Here is a 21582-nt window from a genome sequence, read left to right as displayed (position 1 = left end):
ACACAGAATAATCAAACACAGAACAATCAAACACAGAATAATCAAACACAGAATAATCAAACACAGAATAATCAAACACAGAACAATCAAACACAGAATAATCAAACACAGAATAATCAAACACAGAACTGTTAATCAACCACAGAATAATCAATCACAGAACAATCAAACACAGAACTGTTAATCAACCACAGAACAATCAAACACAGAACTGTTAATCAATCACAGAACAATCAAACACAGAACTGTTAATCAATCACAGAATAATCAAACACAGAACTGTTAATCAATCACAGAATAATCAACCACAGAATAATCAATCACAGAATAATCAATCACAGAATAATCAAACACAGAACTGTTAATCAAACACAGAATAATCAAACACAGAACTGTTAATCAATCACAGAATAATCAATCACAGAACTGTTAATCAATCACAGAATAATCAAACACAGAACTGTTAATCAACCACAGAACAATCAAACACAGAACTGTTAATCAATCACAGATTAATCAAACACAGAATAATCAAACACAGAACTGTTAATCAACCACAGAACAATCAATCACAGAATAATCAATCAGAGAATAATCAAACACAGAATAATCAATCACAGAATAATCAATCACAGAATAATCAACCACAGAATGATCAAACACAGAATAATCAAACACAGAATAATCAACCACAGAATAATCAAACACAGAACAATCAAACACAGAACTACACATCAACACATTTTGTATCTCCGTATTAAACTGAAACTGTTTTTCGTTCTGGACCTTTTTGGGTAAAACTTCCTTTTATAATTCTATACCGAAACATTTTAAAGTGACTCACCTGAACGCCGCCCGTTTGCTGGCGGACTCTGTCAGTGTGGGTGAGGTCGCTCTCTGAAGGCGTGGTTTTGATCGGCGGATGAGGTCGGCTCCCATAGACGCAGTTGAAGCAGGAACGGGCGTCGCCTCCGTGGTCCAGCAGGTACTTGAACATGGGCAGGTACTTCATGGAGAACATGTAGACGGCTGGGAAGGTGGTGGGGTGCGTGGGGATGGAGGCGTTGACGTCAGCCCTGTGCTCCACCAGCAGGCTGATGGTTTGGATGCAGCCCAGTCTCGCCGCCACCATCAGCGGCCTGAACATGTCCAGGTTTGGGTCGGCGCCGGCTGCCAGCAGCGTGCGCACTGCGTCGATGTTGTTGTTAATGACAGAGAAATAGAGCGGGGTGCTGCGGCGGTCCTGGTACAGCTGGCATCGCTCTTCAGACAGTTGAGCGTTAACGTCAAATCCCGCCCCGATCAGAGTCTCCAGGACGTCGTCACGGTTACGTTCAGCAGCCACGTGGAGCGGGCTGATGCCCGAGCGCCGGACTCTGGCCTTACTTGTGGCGGGGATCAACATGGAGACGATCCTGGAAACAGGAAACATCACAGGATCGGACCAACTCCCAACCCTGGGTTCGTTTAATTCAAAATAAGATAAATGTTTCAAACTTTCGTTTAGAAGTCACTGTTTTAAATCCTGTCTGCGGGTTTAATGGCAACTGTATTCCCTTATATGAACCCTAACCCATCTCATCTCATCTTCAACAGCTTATCCGGGGTCGCGGGAGCAGCAGCTCCAGCAGGGACCCCAAACGTCCCTTTCCCGGGCCACATTAACCAGCTCTAACTGGGGGATCCTGAGGCGTTCCCAGGCCAGTGTGGAGATCTAATCTCTCCACCTGGTCCTGGGTCTTCCCCGAGGCCTCCTCCCAGCTGGACGTGCCTGGAACACCTCCCTAGGGAGGCGCCCAGGGTTCATCCAGACCAGATGATCCTGAACCACCTCAACTGGCTCCTTTCAACACAAAGGAGCAGCGGCTCTACTCCGAGTTCCTCACGGATGCTGAACTTCTCCCCCTCTCTCTAAGGGAGACTCCAGACTCCCTCCTGAGGAAACACACTTCACACGCTTGGACCTGGACCTGGTTCTTTGGGTCCTGACCTGGACCTGGTTCTGTGGGTCCTGACCTGGACCTGGTTCTTTGGGTCCTAACCTGGACCTGGTTCTTTGGGTCCTGACCCAGCTTTCAGGACCCCAGGTGAGGGTAGGAACCAGGACTGAGGGTAGATCCAGAGCTTTGTCTTCCTCAGCTCTCTGTTCATCACAACGGTGCGGTAGAGCGACTGCAGCTCCGCCCCCGCTGCTCCGATTCTCCGGCCAAACTCACGCTCCATCGTCCCCTCACTCGTGAACCAGATCCCGAGGTCCTTGAAGTCCTTCACTTGGGGTCAGGACTCATTCCAGACCCGGAGCAACAATCCAGCGGTTTCCTGCTGAGAGCCACGGCCTCAGATCCAGAGGTGCTGATCCTCATCCCGGCCGTTTCACACTCGGCTGTGAACCGATCCAGTGAGAGCTGAAGGTCCCTGACCCACGACGCCATCAGGACCACGTCAGAGACCAGATCCTCAGCCCACCCAACTGCAGCCCCTCCTCACCACGACTACGCCTCCATATCCTGTCCATGAAAACCACAAACAGGATTGGTGACAGAGTGCCCCCCTGGAGGAGGCCGACCCCCACCGGGAACGACTCCGACTTACTGCCCAGGATCCGGACCCAGCTCTCTCTTTGGGGGTACAGAGACTGGACCCCCTCAGAAGTGACCCCCTCACCCCAGACTCCCCCAGCACCTCCCACAGTATCTCCAGGGACCCGGTCATGTGCCTTCTCCAGATCCACAAAGTTGATGGTCTGAGGTTCTACAGGACGAACCTCCTTTCCAGCACCTTGGAGTCGACTTCACCAGGGAGGCTGAGGAGTGTGATCCCCCTGGAACTGGCTCACACCCTCTGGTCCCCCTTTCTGAACAGGAACCACCACCCCGGTCTGCCACTACCTTGGCACTGTCCCAGACTTCCACCAGTGTGTCAGAGACGTGTGGACCAGGACCAGGACCAGGACCAGGACCAGGACGGCCCCTCCAGCCCCAGAGCTTTCAGCATGTGTGGATGCAGCTCATGGATCCTGGGGCTTTGCCTCTGTGGACTTGTTTCCTTCCTCAGTGACTTCTGTCAGAGATGTTGACGATGATCCCCATCAGCCTCCAGCTCTGCCTCTACAAAAGAGGGCGTGTTGGGCCCATTCAGGACTTCCTCAGAGTCCTTCCACCGCCCCATGACCTCATCAGCTGAGGGCACCAGCGTCCCGTCCTTACTGTGAACAGCTTGGACGCTTCCCCGTGTCCCCCTCCTGAGGTGCTGAATGGTGGTCCAGAAGCACCTCGGTGCCCCCCAAAGTCCTTCTCCAGGACTTGTGTGAACTCCTCCCACACCCGCTGCTTTGCCTCTGACCCAGCAGAGGCTGCAGCCCTTCAGACCTGTGGGGACCTCAGAACCACCTCCGGAGTCTTCTGGGAGACCAGATCCTGAAGGCCTCCTTCTTCAGGGGGACCCCTGACCCCCGGGGTCCACCACGGTGTTCCAGGGTCCCCGCCCCTTGAGGCACCTGAGACCTTGAGGCCACAGCTCACCGCTGCAGCTTCAGCAGTGGAAGCTTTGAACATCGCCCGCTCCGGTTCGATGCCCCCGACCTCCACAGGGACGCCAGAAAAGCTCCTCCGGAGGTGTGAGGTGAAGGTCTCTGGGACAGGGGCCTCCTCCAGACGGTCCCAGTTCACCCGCACTACTGGTTTGGGTTTACCCGGTCTGTCCAGAACCTTCCCCGTCCTCTGACCCACTCATCCCCAGATGGTGATCAGCTGACAGCTCTGCCCCTCTCTTCACCCGAGTGTCCAAAACATCCGGCCTCAGATCAGATGAGACCATCACAGACTGGATCCTGGACCTTTGGCCTAGGGTGCTCTGGGACCAGGTCCACTTCTGAGCCTCCTTATGTACGAACATGGTGTTAGTTATAGACAATCCGTGACTAGCACAGAAGTCTAATAACTGACGGCGAGCCCTCGGTCTGGGTCTGGCTCCAGACGGGGGCCCTGGGCTTCCTCCGGGCAGGGTCTATCTTCCTCTTCCTGGTTTGTCCGTAGAGTCTTTGTGAGGCGTTCTTAGTCCGGCCCCTCGCCTGAGACCACTCTGCCATGGGAGACCAGGAGCACCAGGGTCCAGATCACAGCCCTCAGGTTCACAGGGACTCAGACCTGAACCACCATGAGGGGACGGGTCCAGACCACAGCCCTCAGGTTCACAGGGACTCAGACCTGAACCACCATGAGGGGACGGGTCCAGACCACAGCCCTCAGGTTCACAGGGACTCAGACCTGAACCACCATGAGGGGACGGGTCCAGACCCCAGCCCTCAGGTTCACAGGGACTCAGACCTGAACCACCATGAGGGGACGGGTCCAGGAGAGGAAAACCTGAACCACCATGAGGGGACGGGTCCCGGAGAGGTAAACCTGAACCACCATGAGGGGACGGGTCCAGGAGAGGAAAACCTGAACCACCATGAGGGGACGGGTCCCGGAGAGGTAAACCTGAACCACCATGAGGGGACGGGTCCAGGAGAGGAAAACCTGAACCACCATGAGGGCACGGGTCCAGGAGAGGAAAACCTGAACCACCATGAGGGGACGGGTCCCGGAGAGGTAAACCTGAACCACCATGAGGGGACGGGTCCCGGAGAGGGAACCCTAACCCTTTAACCGCTGTCTGCGTCCGGACCCCAGCTGTGATGAGACCAACCTGCAGAGACGCTCTTTCATGTCTCTGTCATTAGAGGAACAGAACGTTTGCCTACGTGTCACTTCCTCTCTGGCTGGCGACGTGCAGCGGTAACAAGCCGCTCTTTCCAGGTTTGTTGGCGTCAGCGTTCTGGGAGAGGAGGAGCTCCACCACGTCTCCGTGTCCGTTTTTAGCAGCTTCATACAGAGCAGTGGCTCCATCTGCAGCCTGACTGTTAATGTCTGCACCTGCACACACACACACACACACACACACACACACGCATGCACGCACGCACACACACACACACACACACACAGACACACAGACACAAACAGACACACACACACACACACAGACACACAGACACAAACAGACACACACACACACACACACACACACACACACACACACACACACACACACACACACACACACACACGTCAGATGGAGTCTGTAGCGTCCTGGTTCGATGCGTCTCTTAATAAAAGAAACCGTGTCCTTCACGTACCGTGATGGAGGAGGAAGCGCAGGGTGGCGAGCTGCCCGCTCTGCGCTGCGGTGAACAGCGGTGAGATGCCGTATTTGTTGGTGAGATTGTGTTTGGCTCCGGCCTTCAGCAGCATCTCACAGATCTCCACGTGGTTCCGACCCACCGCCTCCTGCAGCGCCGTGCACCCCTGAATACAGCGAGCGTTCACCGCCGCTCCACGGTTCAACAAGGCCGCCACCATCTCAGCGCTGCACCGCTCACAGGCTGCAGAGGAAGACCACAAGAGTCCAGATCCCATCAGACCACCCCATTACTCCTCTTCAGGGCCACAAGACCACAGAGAACCCAGCACCAGACCCCCAGACCCCCAGTCCCCCAGACCCCCAGACCCCCAGACCCCCAGCCCCAGACCCCCAGTCCATGTCACCACGAGACCACAGGATAAACAAAAACAGACAGAGACGGCGTGCTGTGAGACAGAGACGGCGTGCTGTGACACAGAGGCGGCGTGCTGTGACACAGAGGCGGCGTGCTGTGACACAGAGGCGGCGTGCTGTGAGACAGAGGCGGCGTGCTGTGACACAGAGACGGCGTGCTGTGAGACAGAGGCGGCGTGCTGTGACACAGAGACGGCGTGCTGTGACACAGAGGCGGCGTGCTGTGAGACAGAGACGGCGTGCTGTGACACAGAGGCGGCGTGCTGTGACACAGAGGCGGCGTGCTGCGGCGTGCTGTGACACAGAGACGGCGTGCTGTGACACAGAGGCGGCGTGCTGTGACACAGAGACGGCGTGCTGTGACACAGAGACGGCGTGCTGTGACACAGAGGCGGCGTGCTGTGACACAGAGGCGGCGTGCTGTGACACAGAGGCGGCGTGCTGTGACACAGAGGCGGCGTGCTGTGACACAGAGACGGCGTGCTGTGACACAGAGGCGGCGTGCTGTGACACAGAGGCGGCGTGCTGTGACACAGAGAAGGCGTGCTGTGACACAGAGAAGGCGTGCTGTGACACAGAGGCGGCGTGCTGTGACACAGAGGCGGCGTGCTGTGACACAGAGGCGGCGTGCTGTGAGTCTTACCTTTGTAGAGCGGTGTCTCCTTCTCGTAGTTCGGGATGTCGACGTCGGCTCCATTTTCCAGCAGCACCTGAACGCATCGCACCTGGTCCTTGCTGATGGCGACGAGCAGCGCCGTCTCACCGCACAGCGTTCGCTTGTTGATCATCCCAGGCTGAGCTGCCAGCAGGACGCTCAGACACGTGTCCTGACCGTACCACGCCGCCTGGTGGATGGCGAGCCAGCCCGGTTTACTCGGCAGCATCAGGTTTGTTCCCTGACGCGACGCCAACGCCTTCACTCTGCTCGCATCACCGACACGGATCGCCGTGAACAGAGGCTCCTCCTCCCTGCAGGGAAAATTACCCATCAGCCACCTCTGTGACACAAACATCCAGAGACGTTAAATGAAGACGTGTCTGAAGTTTGGGACGGACTCTTCAGGTTCTGGAGCCACATGGACCAGGACGCCGTCAGCTCGGCGATACGCCACCATCCTCTTCCCTGAGCCCGTCATGAAGCGACTGACTGTCCCGTCAAACGTCTTCCTGTCACACAGAGACAACAGCCAATCAGAGCACAGAGACTCACCACAGCCAATCAGAGCACAGAGACTCACCACAGCCAATCAGAGCACAGAGACTCACCACAGCCAATCAGAGCACAGAGACTCACCACAGCCAATCAGAGCACAGAGACTCACAACAGCCAATCAGAGCACAGAGACTCACAACAGCCAATCAGAGCACAGAGACTCACAACAGACCATCTCACCCGTCTCACCCATCTCACCCATCTCACCCGTCTCACCTGTCTCACCCGTCTCACCTGTCTCACCCGTCTCACCCGTCTCACCCGTCTCACCCGTCTCACCTGTCTCACCCGTCTCACCTGTGTCTCACCTGTGTCTCACCCGTCTCACCCGTCTCACCTGTCTCACCTGTCTAACCCGTCTCACCCGTCTCACCAGCTCACCCGTCTCACCTGTGTCTCACCTGTCTCACCTGTCTCACCTGTGTCTCACCCGTCTCACCTGTCTCACCCATCTCACCTGTCTCACCCGTCTCACCTGTGTCTCACCTGTGTCTCACCCGTCTCACCCGCCTCACCTGTCTAACCCGTCTCACCCGTCTCACCAGCTCACCCGTCTCACCTGTGTCTCACCTGTCTAACCCGTCTCACCCGTCTCACCAGCTCACCCGTCTCACCTGTCTCACCTGTCTCACCCGTCTCACCCGTCTCACCCGTCTCACCCGTCTCACCCATCTCACCTGTCTCACCCGTCTCACCCGTCTCACCTGTCTCACCCATCTCACCCGTCTCACCCGTCTCACCCGTCTCACCCGTCTCACCCGTCTCACCTGTCTCACCCGTCTCACCCGTCTCACCCGTCTCACCCGTCTCACCTGTCTCACCCGTCTCACCTGTCTTACCTGTCTCACCTGTAGGGATCTAACGGGTGATCTATACGGAGGAGTGCTCAGTGCACAGGCAGGTAAAGGGAGCGGGGGCTTGGTGGGTGGTGGTGTGCTCTCCTGAGTGTGCCCAGTGCTGGTGAGGCGTCCCTCCCTGTGGTAATGGCGTCCTCCAGGTGAACAAACAATTCACAAGACGTGAAACAGTGGCAACAGGTAACAAACCAAGCAGGGGAGCAGGCAGGAGTGGGCAGCTAGAGGCTGCAGCCACAGAGCACAGAAGCGGTTACACACTCACATTCAGTAACAAACAAGCCATCATGGCGTCACCCCGATCCATCGTTTCCTCCGAAGAGGATGTTGGACAGAAGGAGCCGGTGTCCCCGACTCCTGGGCAGGGAAGTTGTGTACACCATGAAGAGGGACTCTGAGCACAAACACAGCAAATGGCGGTCTCCGGGTCCTGGTAGCCCTGCGCAGTCTGCCCATTGGCCTGCCGATGGTAACCCAAGGAGAGGCTAACTGTGGCTCCCGGAGCACGGCAGAAAGCTCGCCAACCCTGGTACGTGAACTGGGGACCGGGTCCGACACAATATCCAGCAGAATCCCATGGATCCGAAATACGTGGTCCGACACAAGAGCAGCCGGGAGTGAAGTGAAGTGCACCATCTTAGAAAAGCGGTGGATGGTGTCATTACCTCCCGAGAGAGGCAAACCAGTCTCAAAGTCCAGCAAGACGTGAGTCCATGACACCCTGGCACAGAGGACGAAGGAGACCAGCGGGGGACGATAAGAAGCCTTGCATCTAGGCCAGATGGTGCAGTCCTGGACCTGGGAGCGAGCACCAGTGGGAACAAACAGACGGGGTCAGGGTTGGTGCGTTGTGCCTGTGTTATCGTTGTCCCGATCTCCAAAGGTGAGAGACGCCACCATGCAGGTTGCAGGTAGGATGGGTCCCAGGCTGCCTCCTGCTCCTCTGGTCCTTACTGCCTGGAAAGGGCATCAGGCTGTGATGTTTTGGTGCCTGGACGAAGAACAGCGCCCACCAGGCTGGACGAGGGTTAGGGTTGGCCGTCTGAATGTAGGCCAGCTTCTTGTGGTCGGTCCGGCCGGTGTCTCCACTCCTCAAAAACAAAAGATCCAGTTTAGAGAAGATGGTGGCAACATGCAGCAGAGGATGTTTATTCTTGACTGTGTCACTGTTAAGCTGTGACCAACGCACATGGACATGAAGAGAAGCCCAGCTCACTGGGGAGACGAGGAGGGTTGAATGATACCTGACTTTAGAGAATCACCGAAGAACTGCTCCATGAACTCCCGTTCAGCTGCCAACAGATGTGGAAGGAAAGGTCGCTCTGCGAGGTGATGATAGACGGGGGCAGAGAGGACAGATCAGGAGGCTCCGGTGATGGTGGACTGGGAACACTGGAGCAGTTAGAAGGAGCAGATCGGAGACACGAGGGGTGACAGTGACGGGGGAGGCCGAGAGCAACAGGGGCATTGATATGGAAAGCATGATTCCCAGCTAGCGACCGGTGTGTGGGAACAGTTTCGAGATGTGAGCCAATTCTTCGCCACTGAGAGCGTTGACCACTTGGGGGGCCCCGTCTGAGACCGGGGAGGCCGGGCATTTCACCGAAGGGGGCAGGCGGCTTCTCTCCCTGAGGTGGAGAGGGGAAGCTGGCTAACACGTGAGGGAACAGATTGGTTTGTCGACCTGTGAGCAGAACCGTGGGTTAGCGTGGGTGAGGGCGAGTCGACCGCTGAAGATAACAGCCTCTCTCTGAGGCGGTCATCCGTCTTAATGGCTCCTGTAATTAACTGGACTCCGATCTTCCCACAAGTCTGTTTCTAACCTCCTCATTTAAGCCCTTAAAAAAGGTACCCTGCTAAACCCCGTCGTCCCACCTGGCCTCGGCCGCTAGTGTGCAGAACTCAGCAGAGTAATCAGCTGCACTTACGGAGCCCTGGTGCTAGCTAAGTAGCTAGTTGCTGGTGTCGCAGTTAGAAACCGGGGGATCGAACATGGAAGGAATCAGCGCTGAACTGCTGATGAGCAGAATATTGAGTCAGAGGATTGATCCAAAAAGCTGCTCCTGACTCCCGGCTCTGCCCGTGAGCACGCAGGCTACTCAGGCTATGTGCGTGCTACCGTTAGCATGAGTGAGGGGCTGCTGTGCAAACACCAGTGAACATGGAAATGTTTACCATCACATCACTCAGGTGCACAGGGGTGTTGGTCACGGGCGCCGCAGACGGGGGTGTTGGTCACGGGCGCCGCAGACGGGGAGCGGAGACAGGCGGGCATCCCCTGAAACACTGGCAGAGAGACGCAGGTCCTCCGTTAGTCCTGCAGCATCCGGGGACGCTGTCCCAGCAGGACCCCCAGCAGGACCCCCGGCAGGACCCCCAGCAGGACCCCCAGCAGGACCCCCAGCAGGACCCCCGACAGGACCCCCAGCAGGACCCCCAGCAGGACCCCCGACAGGACCCCCAGCAGGACCCCCGACAGGACCCCCGGCAGGACCCCCGGCAGGACCCCCAGCAGGACCAAAACCCTCGAGAGTTCGCTTCGGTGTCCACTGGACACGGCACAGACTCAATCACACACACACACACACACACACGTGCACACACACACATACACACACACACACACACACACACACACACACATGCACACACACACACACACACACACACACACACACACACACACACACACACACACACACACACACACACGTGCACACACACACACACACACGTCTAAATAAATAGAAACATAGATGAACTCACAGGTCCGGAGGCTTTTCACTGGGAGGGTTGGGAGAGCTGTAGTGTGCAGGTTTGTTTCTGCCGTCAGGACTCAGGCCGCCGCCGCCGCCAGCTCGGCGATGACAAGTGGTGGCAGTCGCAGAAGTCGCAGCACTGGTGGCGTTGGCGTTGGCAGTGGCAGTGGCGTTGGTAGTGGCAGTGGCGTTGGTAGTGGCAGTGGCGTTGGTAGTGGCAGTGGCGTTGGCGTTGGAGCGGTTGCACAGTGTGTCGGTCAGACTGCGCTCGATGGCGAGCTGCAGCAGCTCGTCATCACTCAGGTGACTGTACACAGAATAATCCTCAAAGGTTTCAGAGCGAGAGACGCCGGCGGCCGCCATGATGGATCTGTGAGGTCACAGAACACGACTCAGCAACTCTGACTTTACACAAGTCTGCAGATAAACTCTGACTTTACACAAGTCTGCAGATAAACACTCTGACTTTACACAAGTCTGCAGATAAACTCTGACTTTACACAAGTCTGCAGATAAACACTCTGACTTTACACAAGTCTGCAGATAAACTCTGACTTTACACAAGTCTGCAGATAAACTCTCTGACTTTACACAAGTCTGCAGATAAACACTCTGACTTTACACAAGTCTGCAGATAAACTCTGACTTTACACAAGTCTGCAGATAAACACTGACTTTACACAAGTCTGCAGATAAACTCTGACTTTACACAAGTCTGCAGATAAACACTCTGACTTTACACAAGTCTGCAGATAAACTCTCTGACTTTACACAAGTCTGCAGATAAACACTCTGACTTTACACAAGTCTGCAGATAAACTCTGACTTTACACAAGTCTGCAGATAAACTCTGACTTTACACAAGTCTGCAGATAAACTCTGACTTTACACAAGTCTGCAGATAAACACTCTGACTTTACACAAGTCTGCAGATAAACTCTGACTTTACACAAGTCTGCAGATAAACTCTGACTTTACACAAGTCTGCAGATAAACACTCTGACTTTACACAAGTCTGCAGATAAACTCTGACTTTACACAAGTCTGCAGATAAACTCTGACTTTACACAAGTCTGCAGATAAACTCTGACTTTACACAAGTCTGCAGATAAACTCTGACTTTACACAAGTCTGCAGATAAACACTGACTTTACACAAGTCTGCAGATAAACACTCTGACTTTACACAAGTCTGCAGATAAACACTCTGACTTTACACAAGTCTGCAGATAAACACTCTGACTTTACACAAGTCTGCAGATAAACTCTGACTTTACACAAGTCTGCAGATAAACTCTGACTTTACACAAGTCTGCAGATAAACTCTCTGACTTTACACAAGTCTGCAGATAAACACTCTGACTTTACACAAGTCTGCAGATAAACACTCTGACTTTACACAAGTCTGCAGATAAACTCTGACTTTACACAAGTCTGCAGATAAACTCTGACTTTACACAAGTCTGCAGATAAACACTCTGACTTTACACAAGTCTGCAGATAAACACTGACTTTACACAAGTCTGCAGATAAACACTCTGACTTTACACAAGTCTGCAGATAAACACTGACTTTACACAAGTCTGCAGATAAACTCTGACTTTACACAAGTCTGCAGATAAACACTGACTTTACACAAGTCTGCAGATAAACACTCTGACTTTACACAAGTCTGCAGATAAACTCTGACTTTACACAAGTCTGCAGATAAACTCTGACTTTACACAAGTCTGCAGATAAACACTCTGACTTTACACAAGTCTGCAGATAAACTCTGACTTTACACAAGTCTGCAGATAAACACTGACTTTACACAAGTCTGCAGATAAACTCTCTGACTTTACACAAGTCTGCAGATAAACTCTGACTTTACACAAGTCTGCAGGTAAACACTCTGACTTTACACAAGTCTGCAGATAAACTCTGACTTTACACAAGTCTGCAGATAAACTCTGACTTTACACAAGTCTGCAGATAAACTCTGACTTTACACAAGTCTGCAGATAAACACTGACTTTACACAAGTCTGCAGATAAACTCTGACTTTACACAAGTCTGCAGATAAACTCTGACTTTACACAAGTCTGCAGATAAACTCTGACTTTACACAAGTCTGCAGATAAACACTCTGACTTTACACAAGTCTGCAGATAAACTCTGACTTTACACAAGTCTGCAGATAAACACTGACTTTACACAAGTCTGCAGATAAACACTGACTTTACACAAGTCTGCAGATAAACACTGACTTTACACAAGTCTGCAGATAAACTCTGACTTTACACAAGTCTGCAGATAAACACTCTGACTTTACACAAGTCTGCAGATAAACTCTGACTTTACACAAGTCTGCAGATAAACACTGACTTTACACAAGTCTGCAGATAAACACTCTGACTTTACACAAGTCTGCAGATAAACTCTGACTTTACACAAGTCTGCAGATAAACTCTCTGACTTTACACAAGTCTGCAGATAAACTCTGACTTTACACAAGTCTGCAGATAAACTCTGACTTTACACAAGTCTGCAGATAAACTCTGACTTTACACAAGTCTGCAGATAAACACTCTGACTTTACACAAGTCTGCAGATAAACACTGACTTTACACAAGTCTGCAGATAAACACTGACTTTACACAAGTCTGCAGATAAACTCTGACTTTACACAAGTCTGCAGATAAACACTCTGACTTTACACAAGTCTGCAGATAAACTCTGACTTTACACAAGTCTGCAGATAAACACTGACTTTACACAAGTCTGCAGATAAACTCTGACTTTACACAAGTCTGCAGATAAACACTGACTTTACACAAGTCTGCAGATAAACACTCTGACTTTACACAAGTCTGCAGATAAACACTCTGACTTTACACAAGTCTGCAGATAAACTCTGACTTTACACAAGTCTGCAGATAAACACTCTGACTTTACACAAGTCTGCAGATAAACACTGACTTTACACAAGTCTGCAGATAAACACTCTGACTTTACACAAGTCTGCAGATAAACACTCTGACTTTACACAAGTCTGCAGATAAACTCTGACTTTACACAAGTCTGCAGATAAACACTGACTTTACACAAGTCTGCAGATAAACTCTGACTTTACACAAGTCTGCAGATAAACACTGACTTTACACAAGTCTGCAGATAAACACTCTGACTTTACACAAGTCTGCAGATAAACTCTGACTTTACACAAGTCTGCAGATAAACTCTGACTTTACACAAGTCTGCAGATAAACTCTGACTTTACACAAGTCTGCAGATAAACACTCTGACTTTACACAAGTCTGCAGATAAACTCTGACTTTACACAAGTCTGCAGATAAACTCTGACTTTACACAAGTCTGCAGATAAACTCTGACTTTACACAAGTCTGCAGATAAACACTGACTTTACACAAGTCTGCAGATAAACTCTGACTTTACACAAGTCTGCAGATAAACACTGACTTTACACAAGTCTGCAGATAAACTCTGACTTTACACAAGTCTGCAGATAAACTCTGACTTTACACAAGTCTGCAGATAAACACTCTGACTTTACACAAGTCTGCAGATAAACACTCTGACTTTACACAAGTCTGCAGATAAACACTGACTTTACACAAGTCTGCAGATAAACACTCTGACTTTACACAAGTCTGCAGAAAAACACTGACTTTACACAAGTCTGCAGATAAACTCTGACTTTACCTAAGTCTGCAGATAAACTCTGACTTTACACAAGTCTGCAGATAAACACTCTGACTTTACACAAGTCTGCAGATAAACACTCTGACTTTACACAAGTCTGCAGATAAACTCTGACTTTACACAAGTCTGCAGATAAACACTGACTTTACACAAGTCTGCAGATAAACTCTGACTTTACACAAGTCTGCAGATAAACACTCTGACTTTACACAAGTCTGCAGATAAACTCTGACTTTACACAAGTCTGCAGATAAACACTCTGACTTTACACAAGTCTGCAGATAAACTCTGACTTTACACAAGTCTGCAGATAAACACTGACTTTACACAAGTCTGCAGATAAACTCTGACTTTACACAAGTCTGCAGATAAACTCTGACTTTACACAAGTCTGCAGATAAACACTCTGACTTTACACAAGTCTGCAGATAAACTCTGACTTTACACAAGTCTGCAGATAAACACTCTGACTTTACACAAGTCTGCAGATAAACTCTGACTTTACACAAGTCTGCAGATAAACTCTGACTTTACACAAGTCTGCAGATAAACTCTGACTTTACACAAGTCTGCAGATAAACAGTCTGACTTTACACAAGTCTGCAGATAAACTCTGACTTTACACAAGTCTGCAGATAAACACTGACTTTACACAAGTCTGCAGATAAACTCTGACTTTACACAAGTCTGCAGATAAACACTCTGACTTTACACAAGTCTGCAGATAAACTCTGACTTTACACAAGTCTGCAGATAAACACTCTGACTTTACACAAGTCTGCAGATAAACTCTGACTTTACACAAGTCTGCAGATAAACACTGACTTTACACAAGTCTGCAGATAAACTCTGACTTTACACAAGTCTGCAGATAAACACTCTGACTTTACACAAGTCTGCAGATAAACTCTGACTTTACACAAGTCTGCAGATAAACTCTGACTTTACACAAGTCTGCAGATAAACTCTGACTTTACACAAGTCTGCAGATAAACACTGACTTTACACAAGTCTGCAGATAAACACTCTGACTTTACACAAGTCTGCAGATAAACTCTGACTTTACACAAGTCTGCAGGTAAACACTCTGACTTTACACAAGTCTGCAGATAAACTCTGACTTTACACAAGTCTGCAGATAAACTCTGACTTTACACAAGTCTGCAGATAAACTCTGACTTTACACAAGTCTGTAGATAAACTCTGACTTTACACAAGTCTGCAGATAAACACTCTGACTTTACACAAGTCTGCAGATAAACTCTGACTTTACACAAGTCTGCAGATAAACTCTGACTTTACACAAGTCTGCAGATAAACACTCTGACTTTACACAAGTCTGCAGATAAACTCTGACTTTACACAAGTCTGCAGATAAACTCTGACTTTACACAAGTCTGAAGATAAACACTGACTTTACACAAGTCTGTAGATAAACTCTGACTTTACACAAGTCTGCAGATAAACTCTGACTTTACACAAGTCTGCAGATAAACTCTGACTTTACACAAGTCTGCAGATAAACACTGACTTTACACAAGTCTGCAGATAAACACTGACTTTACACAAGTCTGCAGATAAACACTGACTTTACACAAGTCTGCAGATAAACACTCTGACTTTACACAAGTCTGCAGATAAACTCTGACTTTACACAAGTCTGCAGATAAACACTCTGACTTTACACAAGTCTGCAGATAAACTCTGACTTTACACAAGTCTGCAGATAAACTCTGACTTTACACAAGTCTGTAGATAAACTCTGACTTTACACAAGTCTGCAGATAAACACTCTGACTTTACACAAGTCTGCAGATAAACACTCTGACTTTACACAAGTCTGCAGATAAACACTCTGACTTTACACAAGTCTGCAGATAAACTCTGACTTTACACAAGTCTGCAGATAAACTCTGACTTTACACAAGTCTGCAGATAAACACTCTGACTTTACACAAGTCTGCAGATAAACACTGACTTTACACAAGTCTGCAGATAAACTCTGACTTTACACAAGTCTGCAGATAAACACTGACTTTACACAAGTCTGCAGATAAACACTGACTTTACACAAGTCTGCAGATAAACACTCTGACTTTACACAAGTCTGCAGATAAACTCTGACTTTACACAAGTCTGCAGATAAACACTCTGACTTTACACAAGTCTGCAGATAAACTCTGACTTTACACAAGTCTGCAGATAAACTCTGACTTTACACAAGTCTGCAGATAAACACTCTGACTTTACACAAGTCTGCAGATAAACTCTGACTTTACACAAGTCTGCAGATAAACTCTGACTTTACACAAGTCTGCAGATAAACTCTGACTTTACACAAGTCTGTAGATAAACTCTGACTTTACACAAGTCTGCAGATAAACACTCTGACTTTACACAAGTCTGCAGATAAACACTCTGACTTTACACAAGTCTGCAGATAAACACTCTGACTTTACACAAGTCTGCAGATAAACTCTGACTTTACACAAGTCTGCAGATAAACTCTGACTTTACACAAGTCTGCAGATAAACACTCTGACTTTACACAAGTCTGCAGATAAACACTCTGACTTTACACAAGTCTGCAGATAAACACTCTGACTTTACACAAGTCTGCAGATAAACACTCTGACTTTACACAAGTCTGCAGATAAACACTGACTTTACACAAGTCTGCAGATAAACACTCTGACTTTACACAAGTCTGCAGATAAACACTGACTTTACACAAGTCTGCAGATAAACACTCTGACTTTACACAAGTCTGCAGATAAACTCTGACTTTACACAAGTCTGCAGATAAACACTCTGACTTTACACAAGTCTGCAGATAAACTCTGACTTTACACAAGTCTGCAGATAAACTCTGACTTTACACAAGTCTGCAGATAAACTCTGACTTTACACAAGTCTGCAGATAAACACTGACTTTACACAAGTCTGCAGATAAACACTGACTTTACACAAGTCTGCAGATAAACTCTGACTTTACACAAGTCTGCAGATAAACTCTGACTTTACACAAGTCTGCAGATAAACACTCTGACTTTACACAAGTCTGCAGATAAACTCTGACTTTACACAAGTCTGCAGATAAACTCTGACTTTACACAAGTCTGCAGATAAACTCTGACTTTACACAAGTCTGCAGATAAACACTGACTTTACACAAGTCTGCAGATAAACTCTGACTTTACACAAGTCTGCAGATAAACACTGACTTTACACAAGTCTGCAGATAAACTCTGACTTTACACAAGTCTGCAGATAAACACTGACTTTACACAAGTCTGCAGATAAACACTCTGACTTTACACAAGTCTGAAGATAAACTCTGACTTTACACAAGTCTGCAGATAAACACTCTGACTTTACACAAGTCCGCAGATAAACTCTGACTTTACACAAGTCTGCAGATAAACACTCTGACTTTACACAAGTCTGCAGATAAACACTCTGACTTTACACAAGTCTGCAGATAAACACTCTGACTTTACACAAGTCTGCAGATAAACACTCTGACTTTACACAAGTCTGCAGATAAACTCTGACTTTACACAAGTCTGCAGATAAACTCTGACTTTACACAAGTCTGCAGATAAACTCTGACTTTACACAAGTCTGCAGATAAACTCTGACTTTACACAAGTCTGCAGATAAACTCTGACTTTACACAAGTCTGCAGATAAACACTGACTTTACACAAGTCTGCAAATAAACTCTGACTTGACACAAGTCTGCAGATAAACACTCTGACTTTACACAAGTCTGCAGATAAACTCTGACTTTACACAAGTCTGCAGATAAACTCTGACTTTACACAAGTCTGCAGATAAACTCTGACTTTACACAAGTCTGCAGATAAACACTCTGACTTTACACAAGTCTGCAGATAAACACTGACTTTACACAAGTCTGCAGATAAACTCTGACTTTACACAAGTCTGCAGATAAACTCTGACTTTACACAAGTCTGCAGATAAACACTGACTTTACACAAGTCTGCAGATAAACTCTGACTTTACACAAGTCTGCAGATAAACACTGACTTTACACAAGTCTGCAGATAAACTCTGACTTTACACAAGTCTGCAGATAAACACTGACTTTACACAAGTCTGCAGATAAACACTCTGACTTTACACAAGTCTGAAGATAAACTCTGACTTTACACAAGTCTGCAGATAAACACTCTGACTTTACACAAGTCTGCAGATAAACACTCTGACTTTACACAAGTCTGCAGATAAACACTGACTTGACACAAGTCTGCAGATAAACACTCTGACTTTACACAAGTCTGCAGATAAACTCTGACTTTACACAAGTCTGCAGATAAACACTCTGACTTTACACAAGTCTGCAGATAAACACTCTGACTTTACACAAGTCTGCAGATAAACTCTGACTTTACACAAGTCTGCAGATAAACACTGACTTTACACAAGTCTGCAGATAAACACTCTGACTTTACACAAGTCTGCAGATAAACTCTGACTTTACACAAGTCTGCAGATAAACTCTCTGACTTTACACAAGTCTGCAGATAAACTCTGACTTTACACAAGTCTGCAGATAAACTCTGACTTTACACAAGTCTGCAGATAAACACTCTGACTTTACACAAGTCTGCAGATAAACACTGACTTTACACAAGTCTGCAGATAAACACTCTGACTTTACACAAGTCTGCAGATAAACTCTGACTTTACACAAGTCTGCAGATAAACTCTCTGACTTTACACAAGTCTGCAGATAAACTCTCTGACTTTACACAAGTCTGCAGATAAACTCTGACTTTACACAAGTCTGCAGATAAACACTCTGACTTTACACAAGTCTGCAGATAAACACTGACTTTACACAAGTCTGCAGATAAACTCTCTGACTTTACACAAGTCTGCAGATAAACTCTGACTTTACACAAGTCTGCAGATAAACACTCTGACTTTACACAAGTCTGCAGATAAACTCTGACTTTACACAAGTCTGCAGATAAACACTCTGACTTTACACAAGTCTGCAGATAAACACTCTGACTTTACACAAGTCTGCAGATGAACACTCTGACTTTACACAAGTCTGCAGATAAACACTGACTTTACACAAGTCTGCAGATAAACACTCTGACTTTACACAAGTCTGCAGATAAACTCTGACTTTACACAAGTCTGCAGATAAACTCTCTGACTTTACACAAGTCTGCAGATAAACTCTGACTTTACACAAGTCTGCAGATAAACTCTGACTTTACACAAGTCTGCAGATAAACACTCTGACTTTACACAAGTCTGCAGATAAACACTGACTTTACACAAGTCTGCAGATAAACACTCTGACTTTACACAAGTCTGCAGATAAACTCTGACTTTACACAAGTCTGCAGATAAACTCTCTGACTTTACACAAGTCTGCAGATAAACTCTCTGACTTTACACAAGTCTGCAGATAAACACTCTGACTTTACACAAGTCTGCAGATAAACTCTCTGACTTTACACAAGTCTGCAGATAAACTCTGACTTTACACAAGTCTGCAGATAAACTCTGATTTTACACAAGTCTGCAGATAAACTCTGACTTTACACAAGTCTGCAGATAAACTCTGACTTTACACAAGTCTGCAGATAAACTCTGACTTTACACAAGTCTGCAGATAAACACTCTGACTTTACACAAGTCTGCAGATAAACACTCTGACTTTACACAAGTCTGCAGATAAACTCTGACTTTACACAAGTCTGCAGATAAACTCTGACTTTACACAAGTCTGCAGATAAACTCTGACTTTACACAAGTCTGCAGATAAACTCTGACTTTACACAAGTCTGCAGATAAACTCTGACTTTACACAAGTCTGCAGATAAACACTGACTTTACACAAGTCTGCAGATAAACACTCTGACTTTACACAAGTCTGCAGATAAACACTGACTTTACACAAGTCTGCAGATAAACACTGACTTTACACAAGTCTGCAGATAAACTCTGACTTTACACAAGTCTGCAGATAAACACTGACTTTACACAAGTCTGCAGATAAACACTGACTTTACACAAGTCTGCAGATAAACTCTGACTTTACACAAGTCTGCAGATAAACACTCTGACTTTACACAAGTCTGCAGATAAACACTGACTTTACACAAGTCTGCAGATAAACACTGACTTTACACAAGTCTGCAGATAAACACTCTGACTTTACACAAGTCTGCAGATAAACACTCTGACTTTACACAAGTCTGCAGATAAACTCTGACTTTACACAAGTCTGCAGATAAACTCTGACTTTACACAAGTCTGTAGATAAACTCTGACTTTACACAAGTCTGCAGATAAACACTGACTTTACACAAGTCTGCAGATAAACTCTGACTTTACACAAGTCTGCAGATAAACACTGACTTTACACAAGTCTGCAGATAAACACTGACTTTACACAAGTCTGCAGATAAACTCTGACTTTACACAAGTCTGCAGATAAACACTCTGACTTTACACAAGTCTGCAGATAAACACTGACTTTACACAAGTCTGCAGATAAACACTGACTTTACACAAGTCTGCAGATAAACTCTGACTTTACACAAGTCTGCAGATAAACTCTGACTTTACACAAGTCTGCAGATAAACACTCTGACTTTACACAAGTCTGCAGATAAACACTCTGACTTTACACAAGTCTGCAGATAAACTCTGACTTTACACAAGTCTGCAGATAAACTCTGACTTTACACAAGTCTGTAGATAAACACTGACTTTACACAAGTCTGCAGATAAACTCTGACTTTACACAAGTCTGCAGATAAACACTCTGACTTTACACAAGTCTGCAGATAAACTCTGACTTTACACAAGTCTGCAGATAAACACTCTGACTTTACACAAGTCTGCAGATAAACACTGACTTTACACAAGTCTGCAGATAAACACTCTGACTTTACACAAGTCTGCAGATAAACTCTGACTTTACACAAGTCTGCAGATAAACACTGACTTTACACAAGTCTGCAGATAAACTCTGACTTTACACAAGTCTGCAGATAAACACTCTGACTTTACACAAGTCTGCAGATAAAAGGAGAAAAGTCTTCACCTCTCGTTCATTTTGCTTCTTTATAATTCCAGCGTTTTCTGTATGTGTGTGTGTGTGTGTGTGTGTGTGTGTGTGTGTGTGTGTTTAACCTACTTGAGGTGTATTTTAAGACTTGTAGTCTGATCTCGTGTCAGCTGACGTCTCATGTTTCAGAACTCAGAAGTTTAAAATATGAACAACATGTTTATATTTGAACACTGCCGTGCAGGGGGGGGGGGGGGGGGGGGCAGGGGGGGGGCAAGTGGGGGCAGGGGGGGCGTGCACGGTGGCGGGCGTGCACGGTGAGGGGTTGTTCACATTTATGGCCCAAAAACTTGTGTTAAAGTGTCTGTGTGTGTGTGTGTGTGTGTGTGTGT

The 21582-nt window shown here is 47.6% G+C and overlaps 1 protein-coding gene across 2 annotated transcripts in view; it reads right to left on the bottom strand.

Moving 5' to 3' along the window:
* Window positions 1–21308, bottom strand: part of LOC310961912 (ankyrin repeat and SOCS box protein 2-like) — a 28309-nt gene extending 7001 nt beyond the window's left edge. Inside the window, exons 1-7 of one of the 2 annotated variants that reach the window (XM_083934206.1) lie at window positions 21227–21308; window positions 10432–10794; window positions 6655–6765; window positions 6242–6567; window positions 5180–5425; window positions 4745–4916; window positions 845–1415 (exon numbers count right to left, since the gene is read on the bottom strand). In XM_083934206.1, the coding sequence (XP_083790332.1) occupies window positions 845–1415; window positions 4745–4916; window positions 5180–5425; window positions 6242–6567; window positions 6655–6765; window positions 10432–10794; window positions 21227–21237 (1800 nt within the window). In that variant the 5' untranslated portion in view covers window positions 21238–21308. Of the gene's footprint in view, window positions 1–844; window positions 1416–4744; window positions 4917–5179; window positions 5426–6241; window positions 6568–6654; window positions 6766–7930; window positions 8757–8909; window positions 9982–10431; window positions 10795–21226 lie in introns of those variants that run through there. The other variant, XM_083934207.1, reaches the window with a different exon arrangement.
* Between the last annotated feature and the right edge of the window lie 274 nt (window positions 21309–21582).

The sequence above is a fragment of the Echiichthys vipera genome (genome assembly GCF_963691815.1).
Source record: "Echiichthys vipera genome assembly, chromosome: 19".
NCBI lineage: Eukaryota > Metazoa > Chordata > Actinopteri > Perciformes > Trachinidae > Echiichthys > Echiichthys vipera.
The sequence above is the reverse complement of the archived record's forward strand: the minus strand, read 5'-3'. Positions and strand labels throughout refer to the sequence as shown.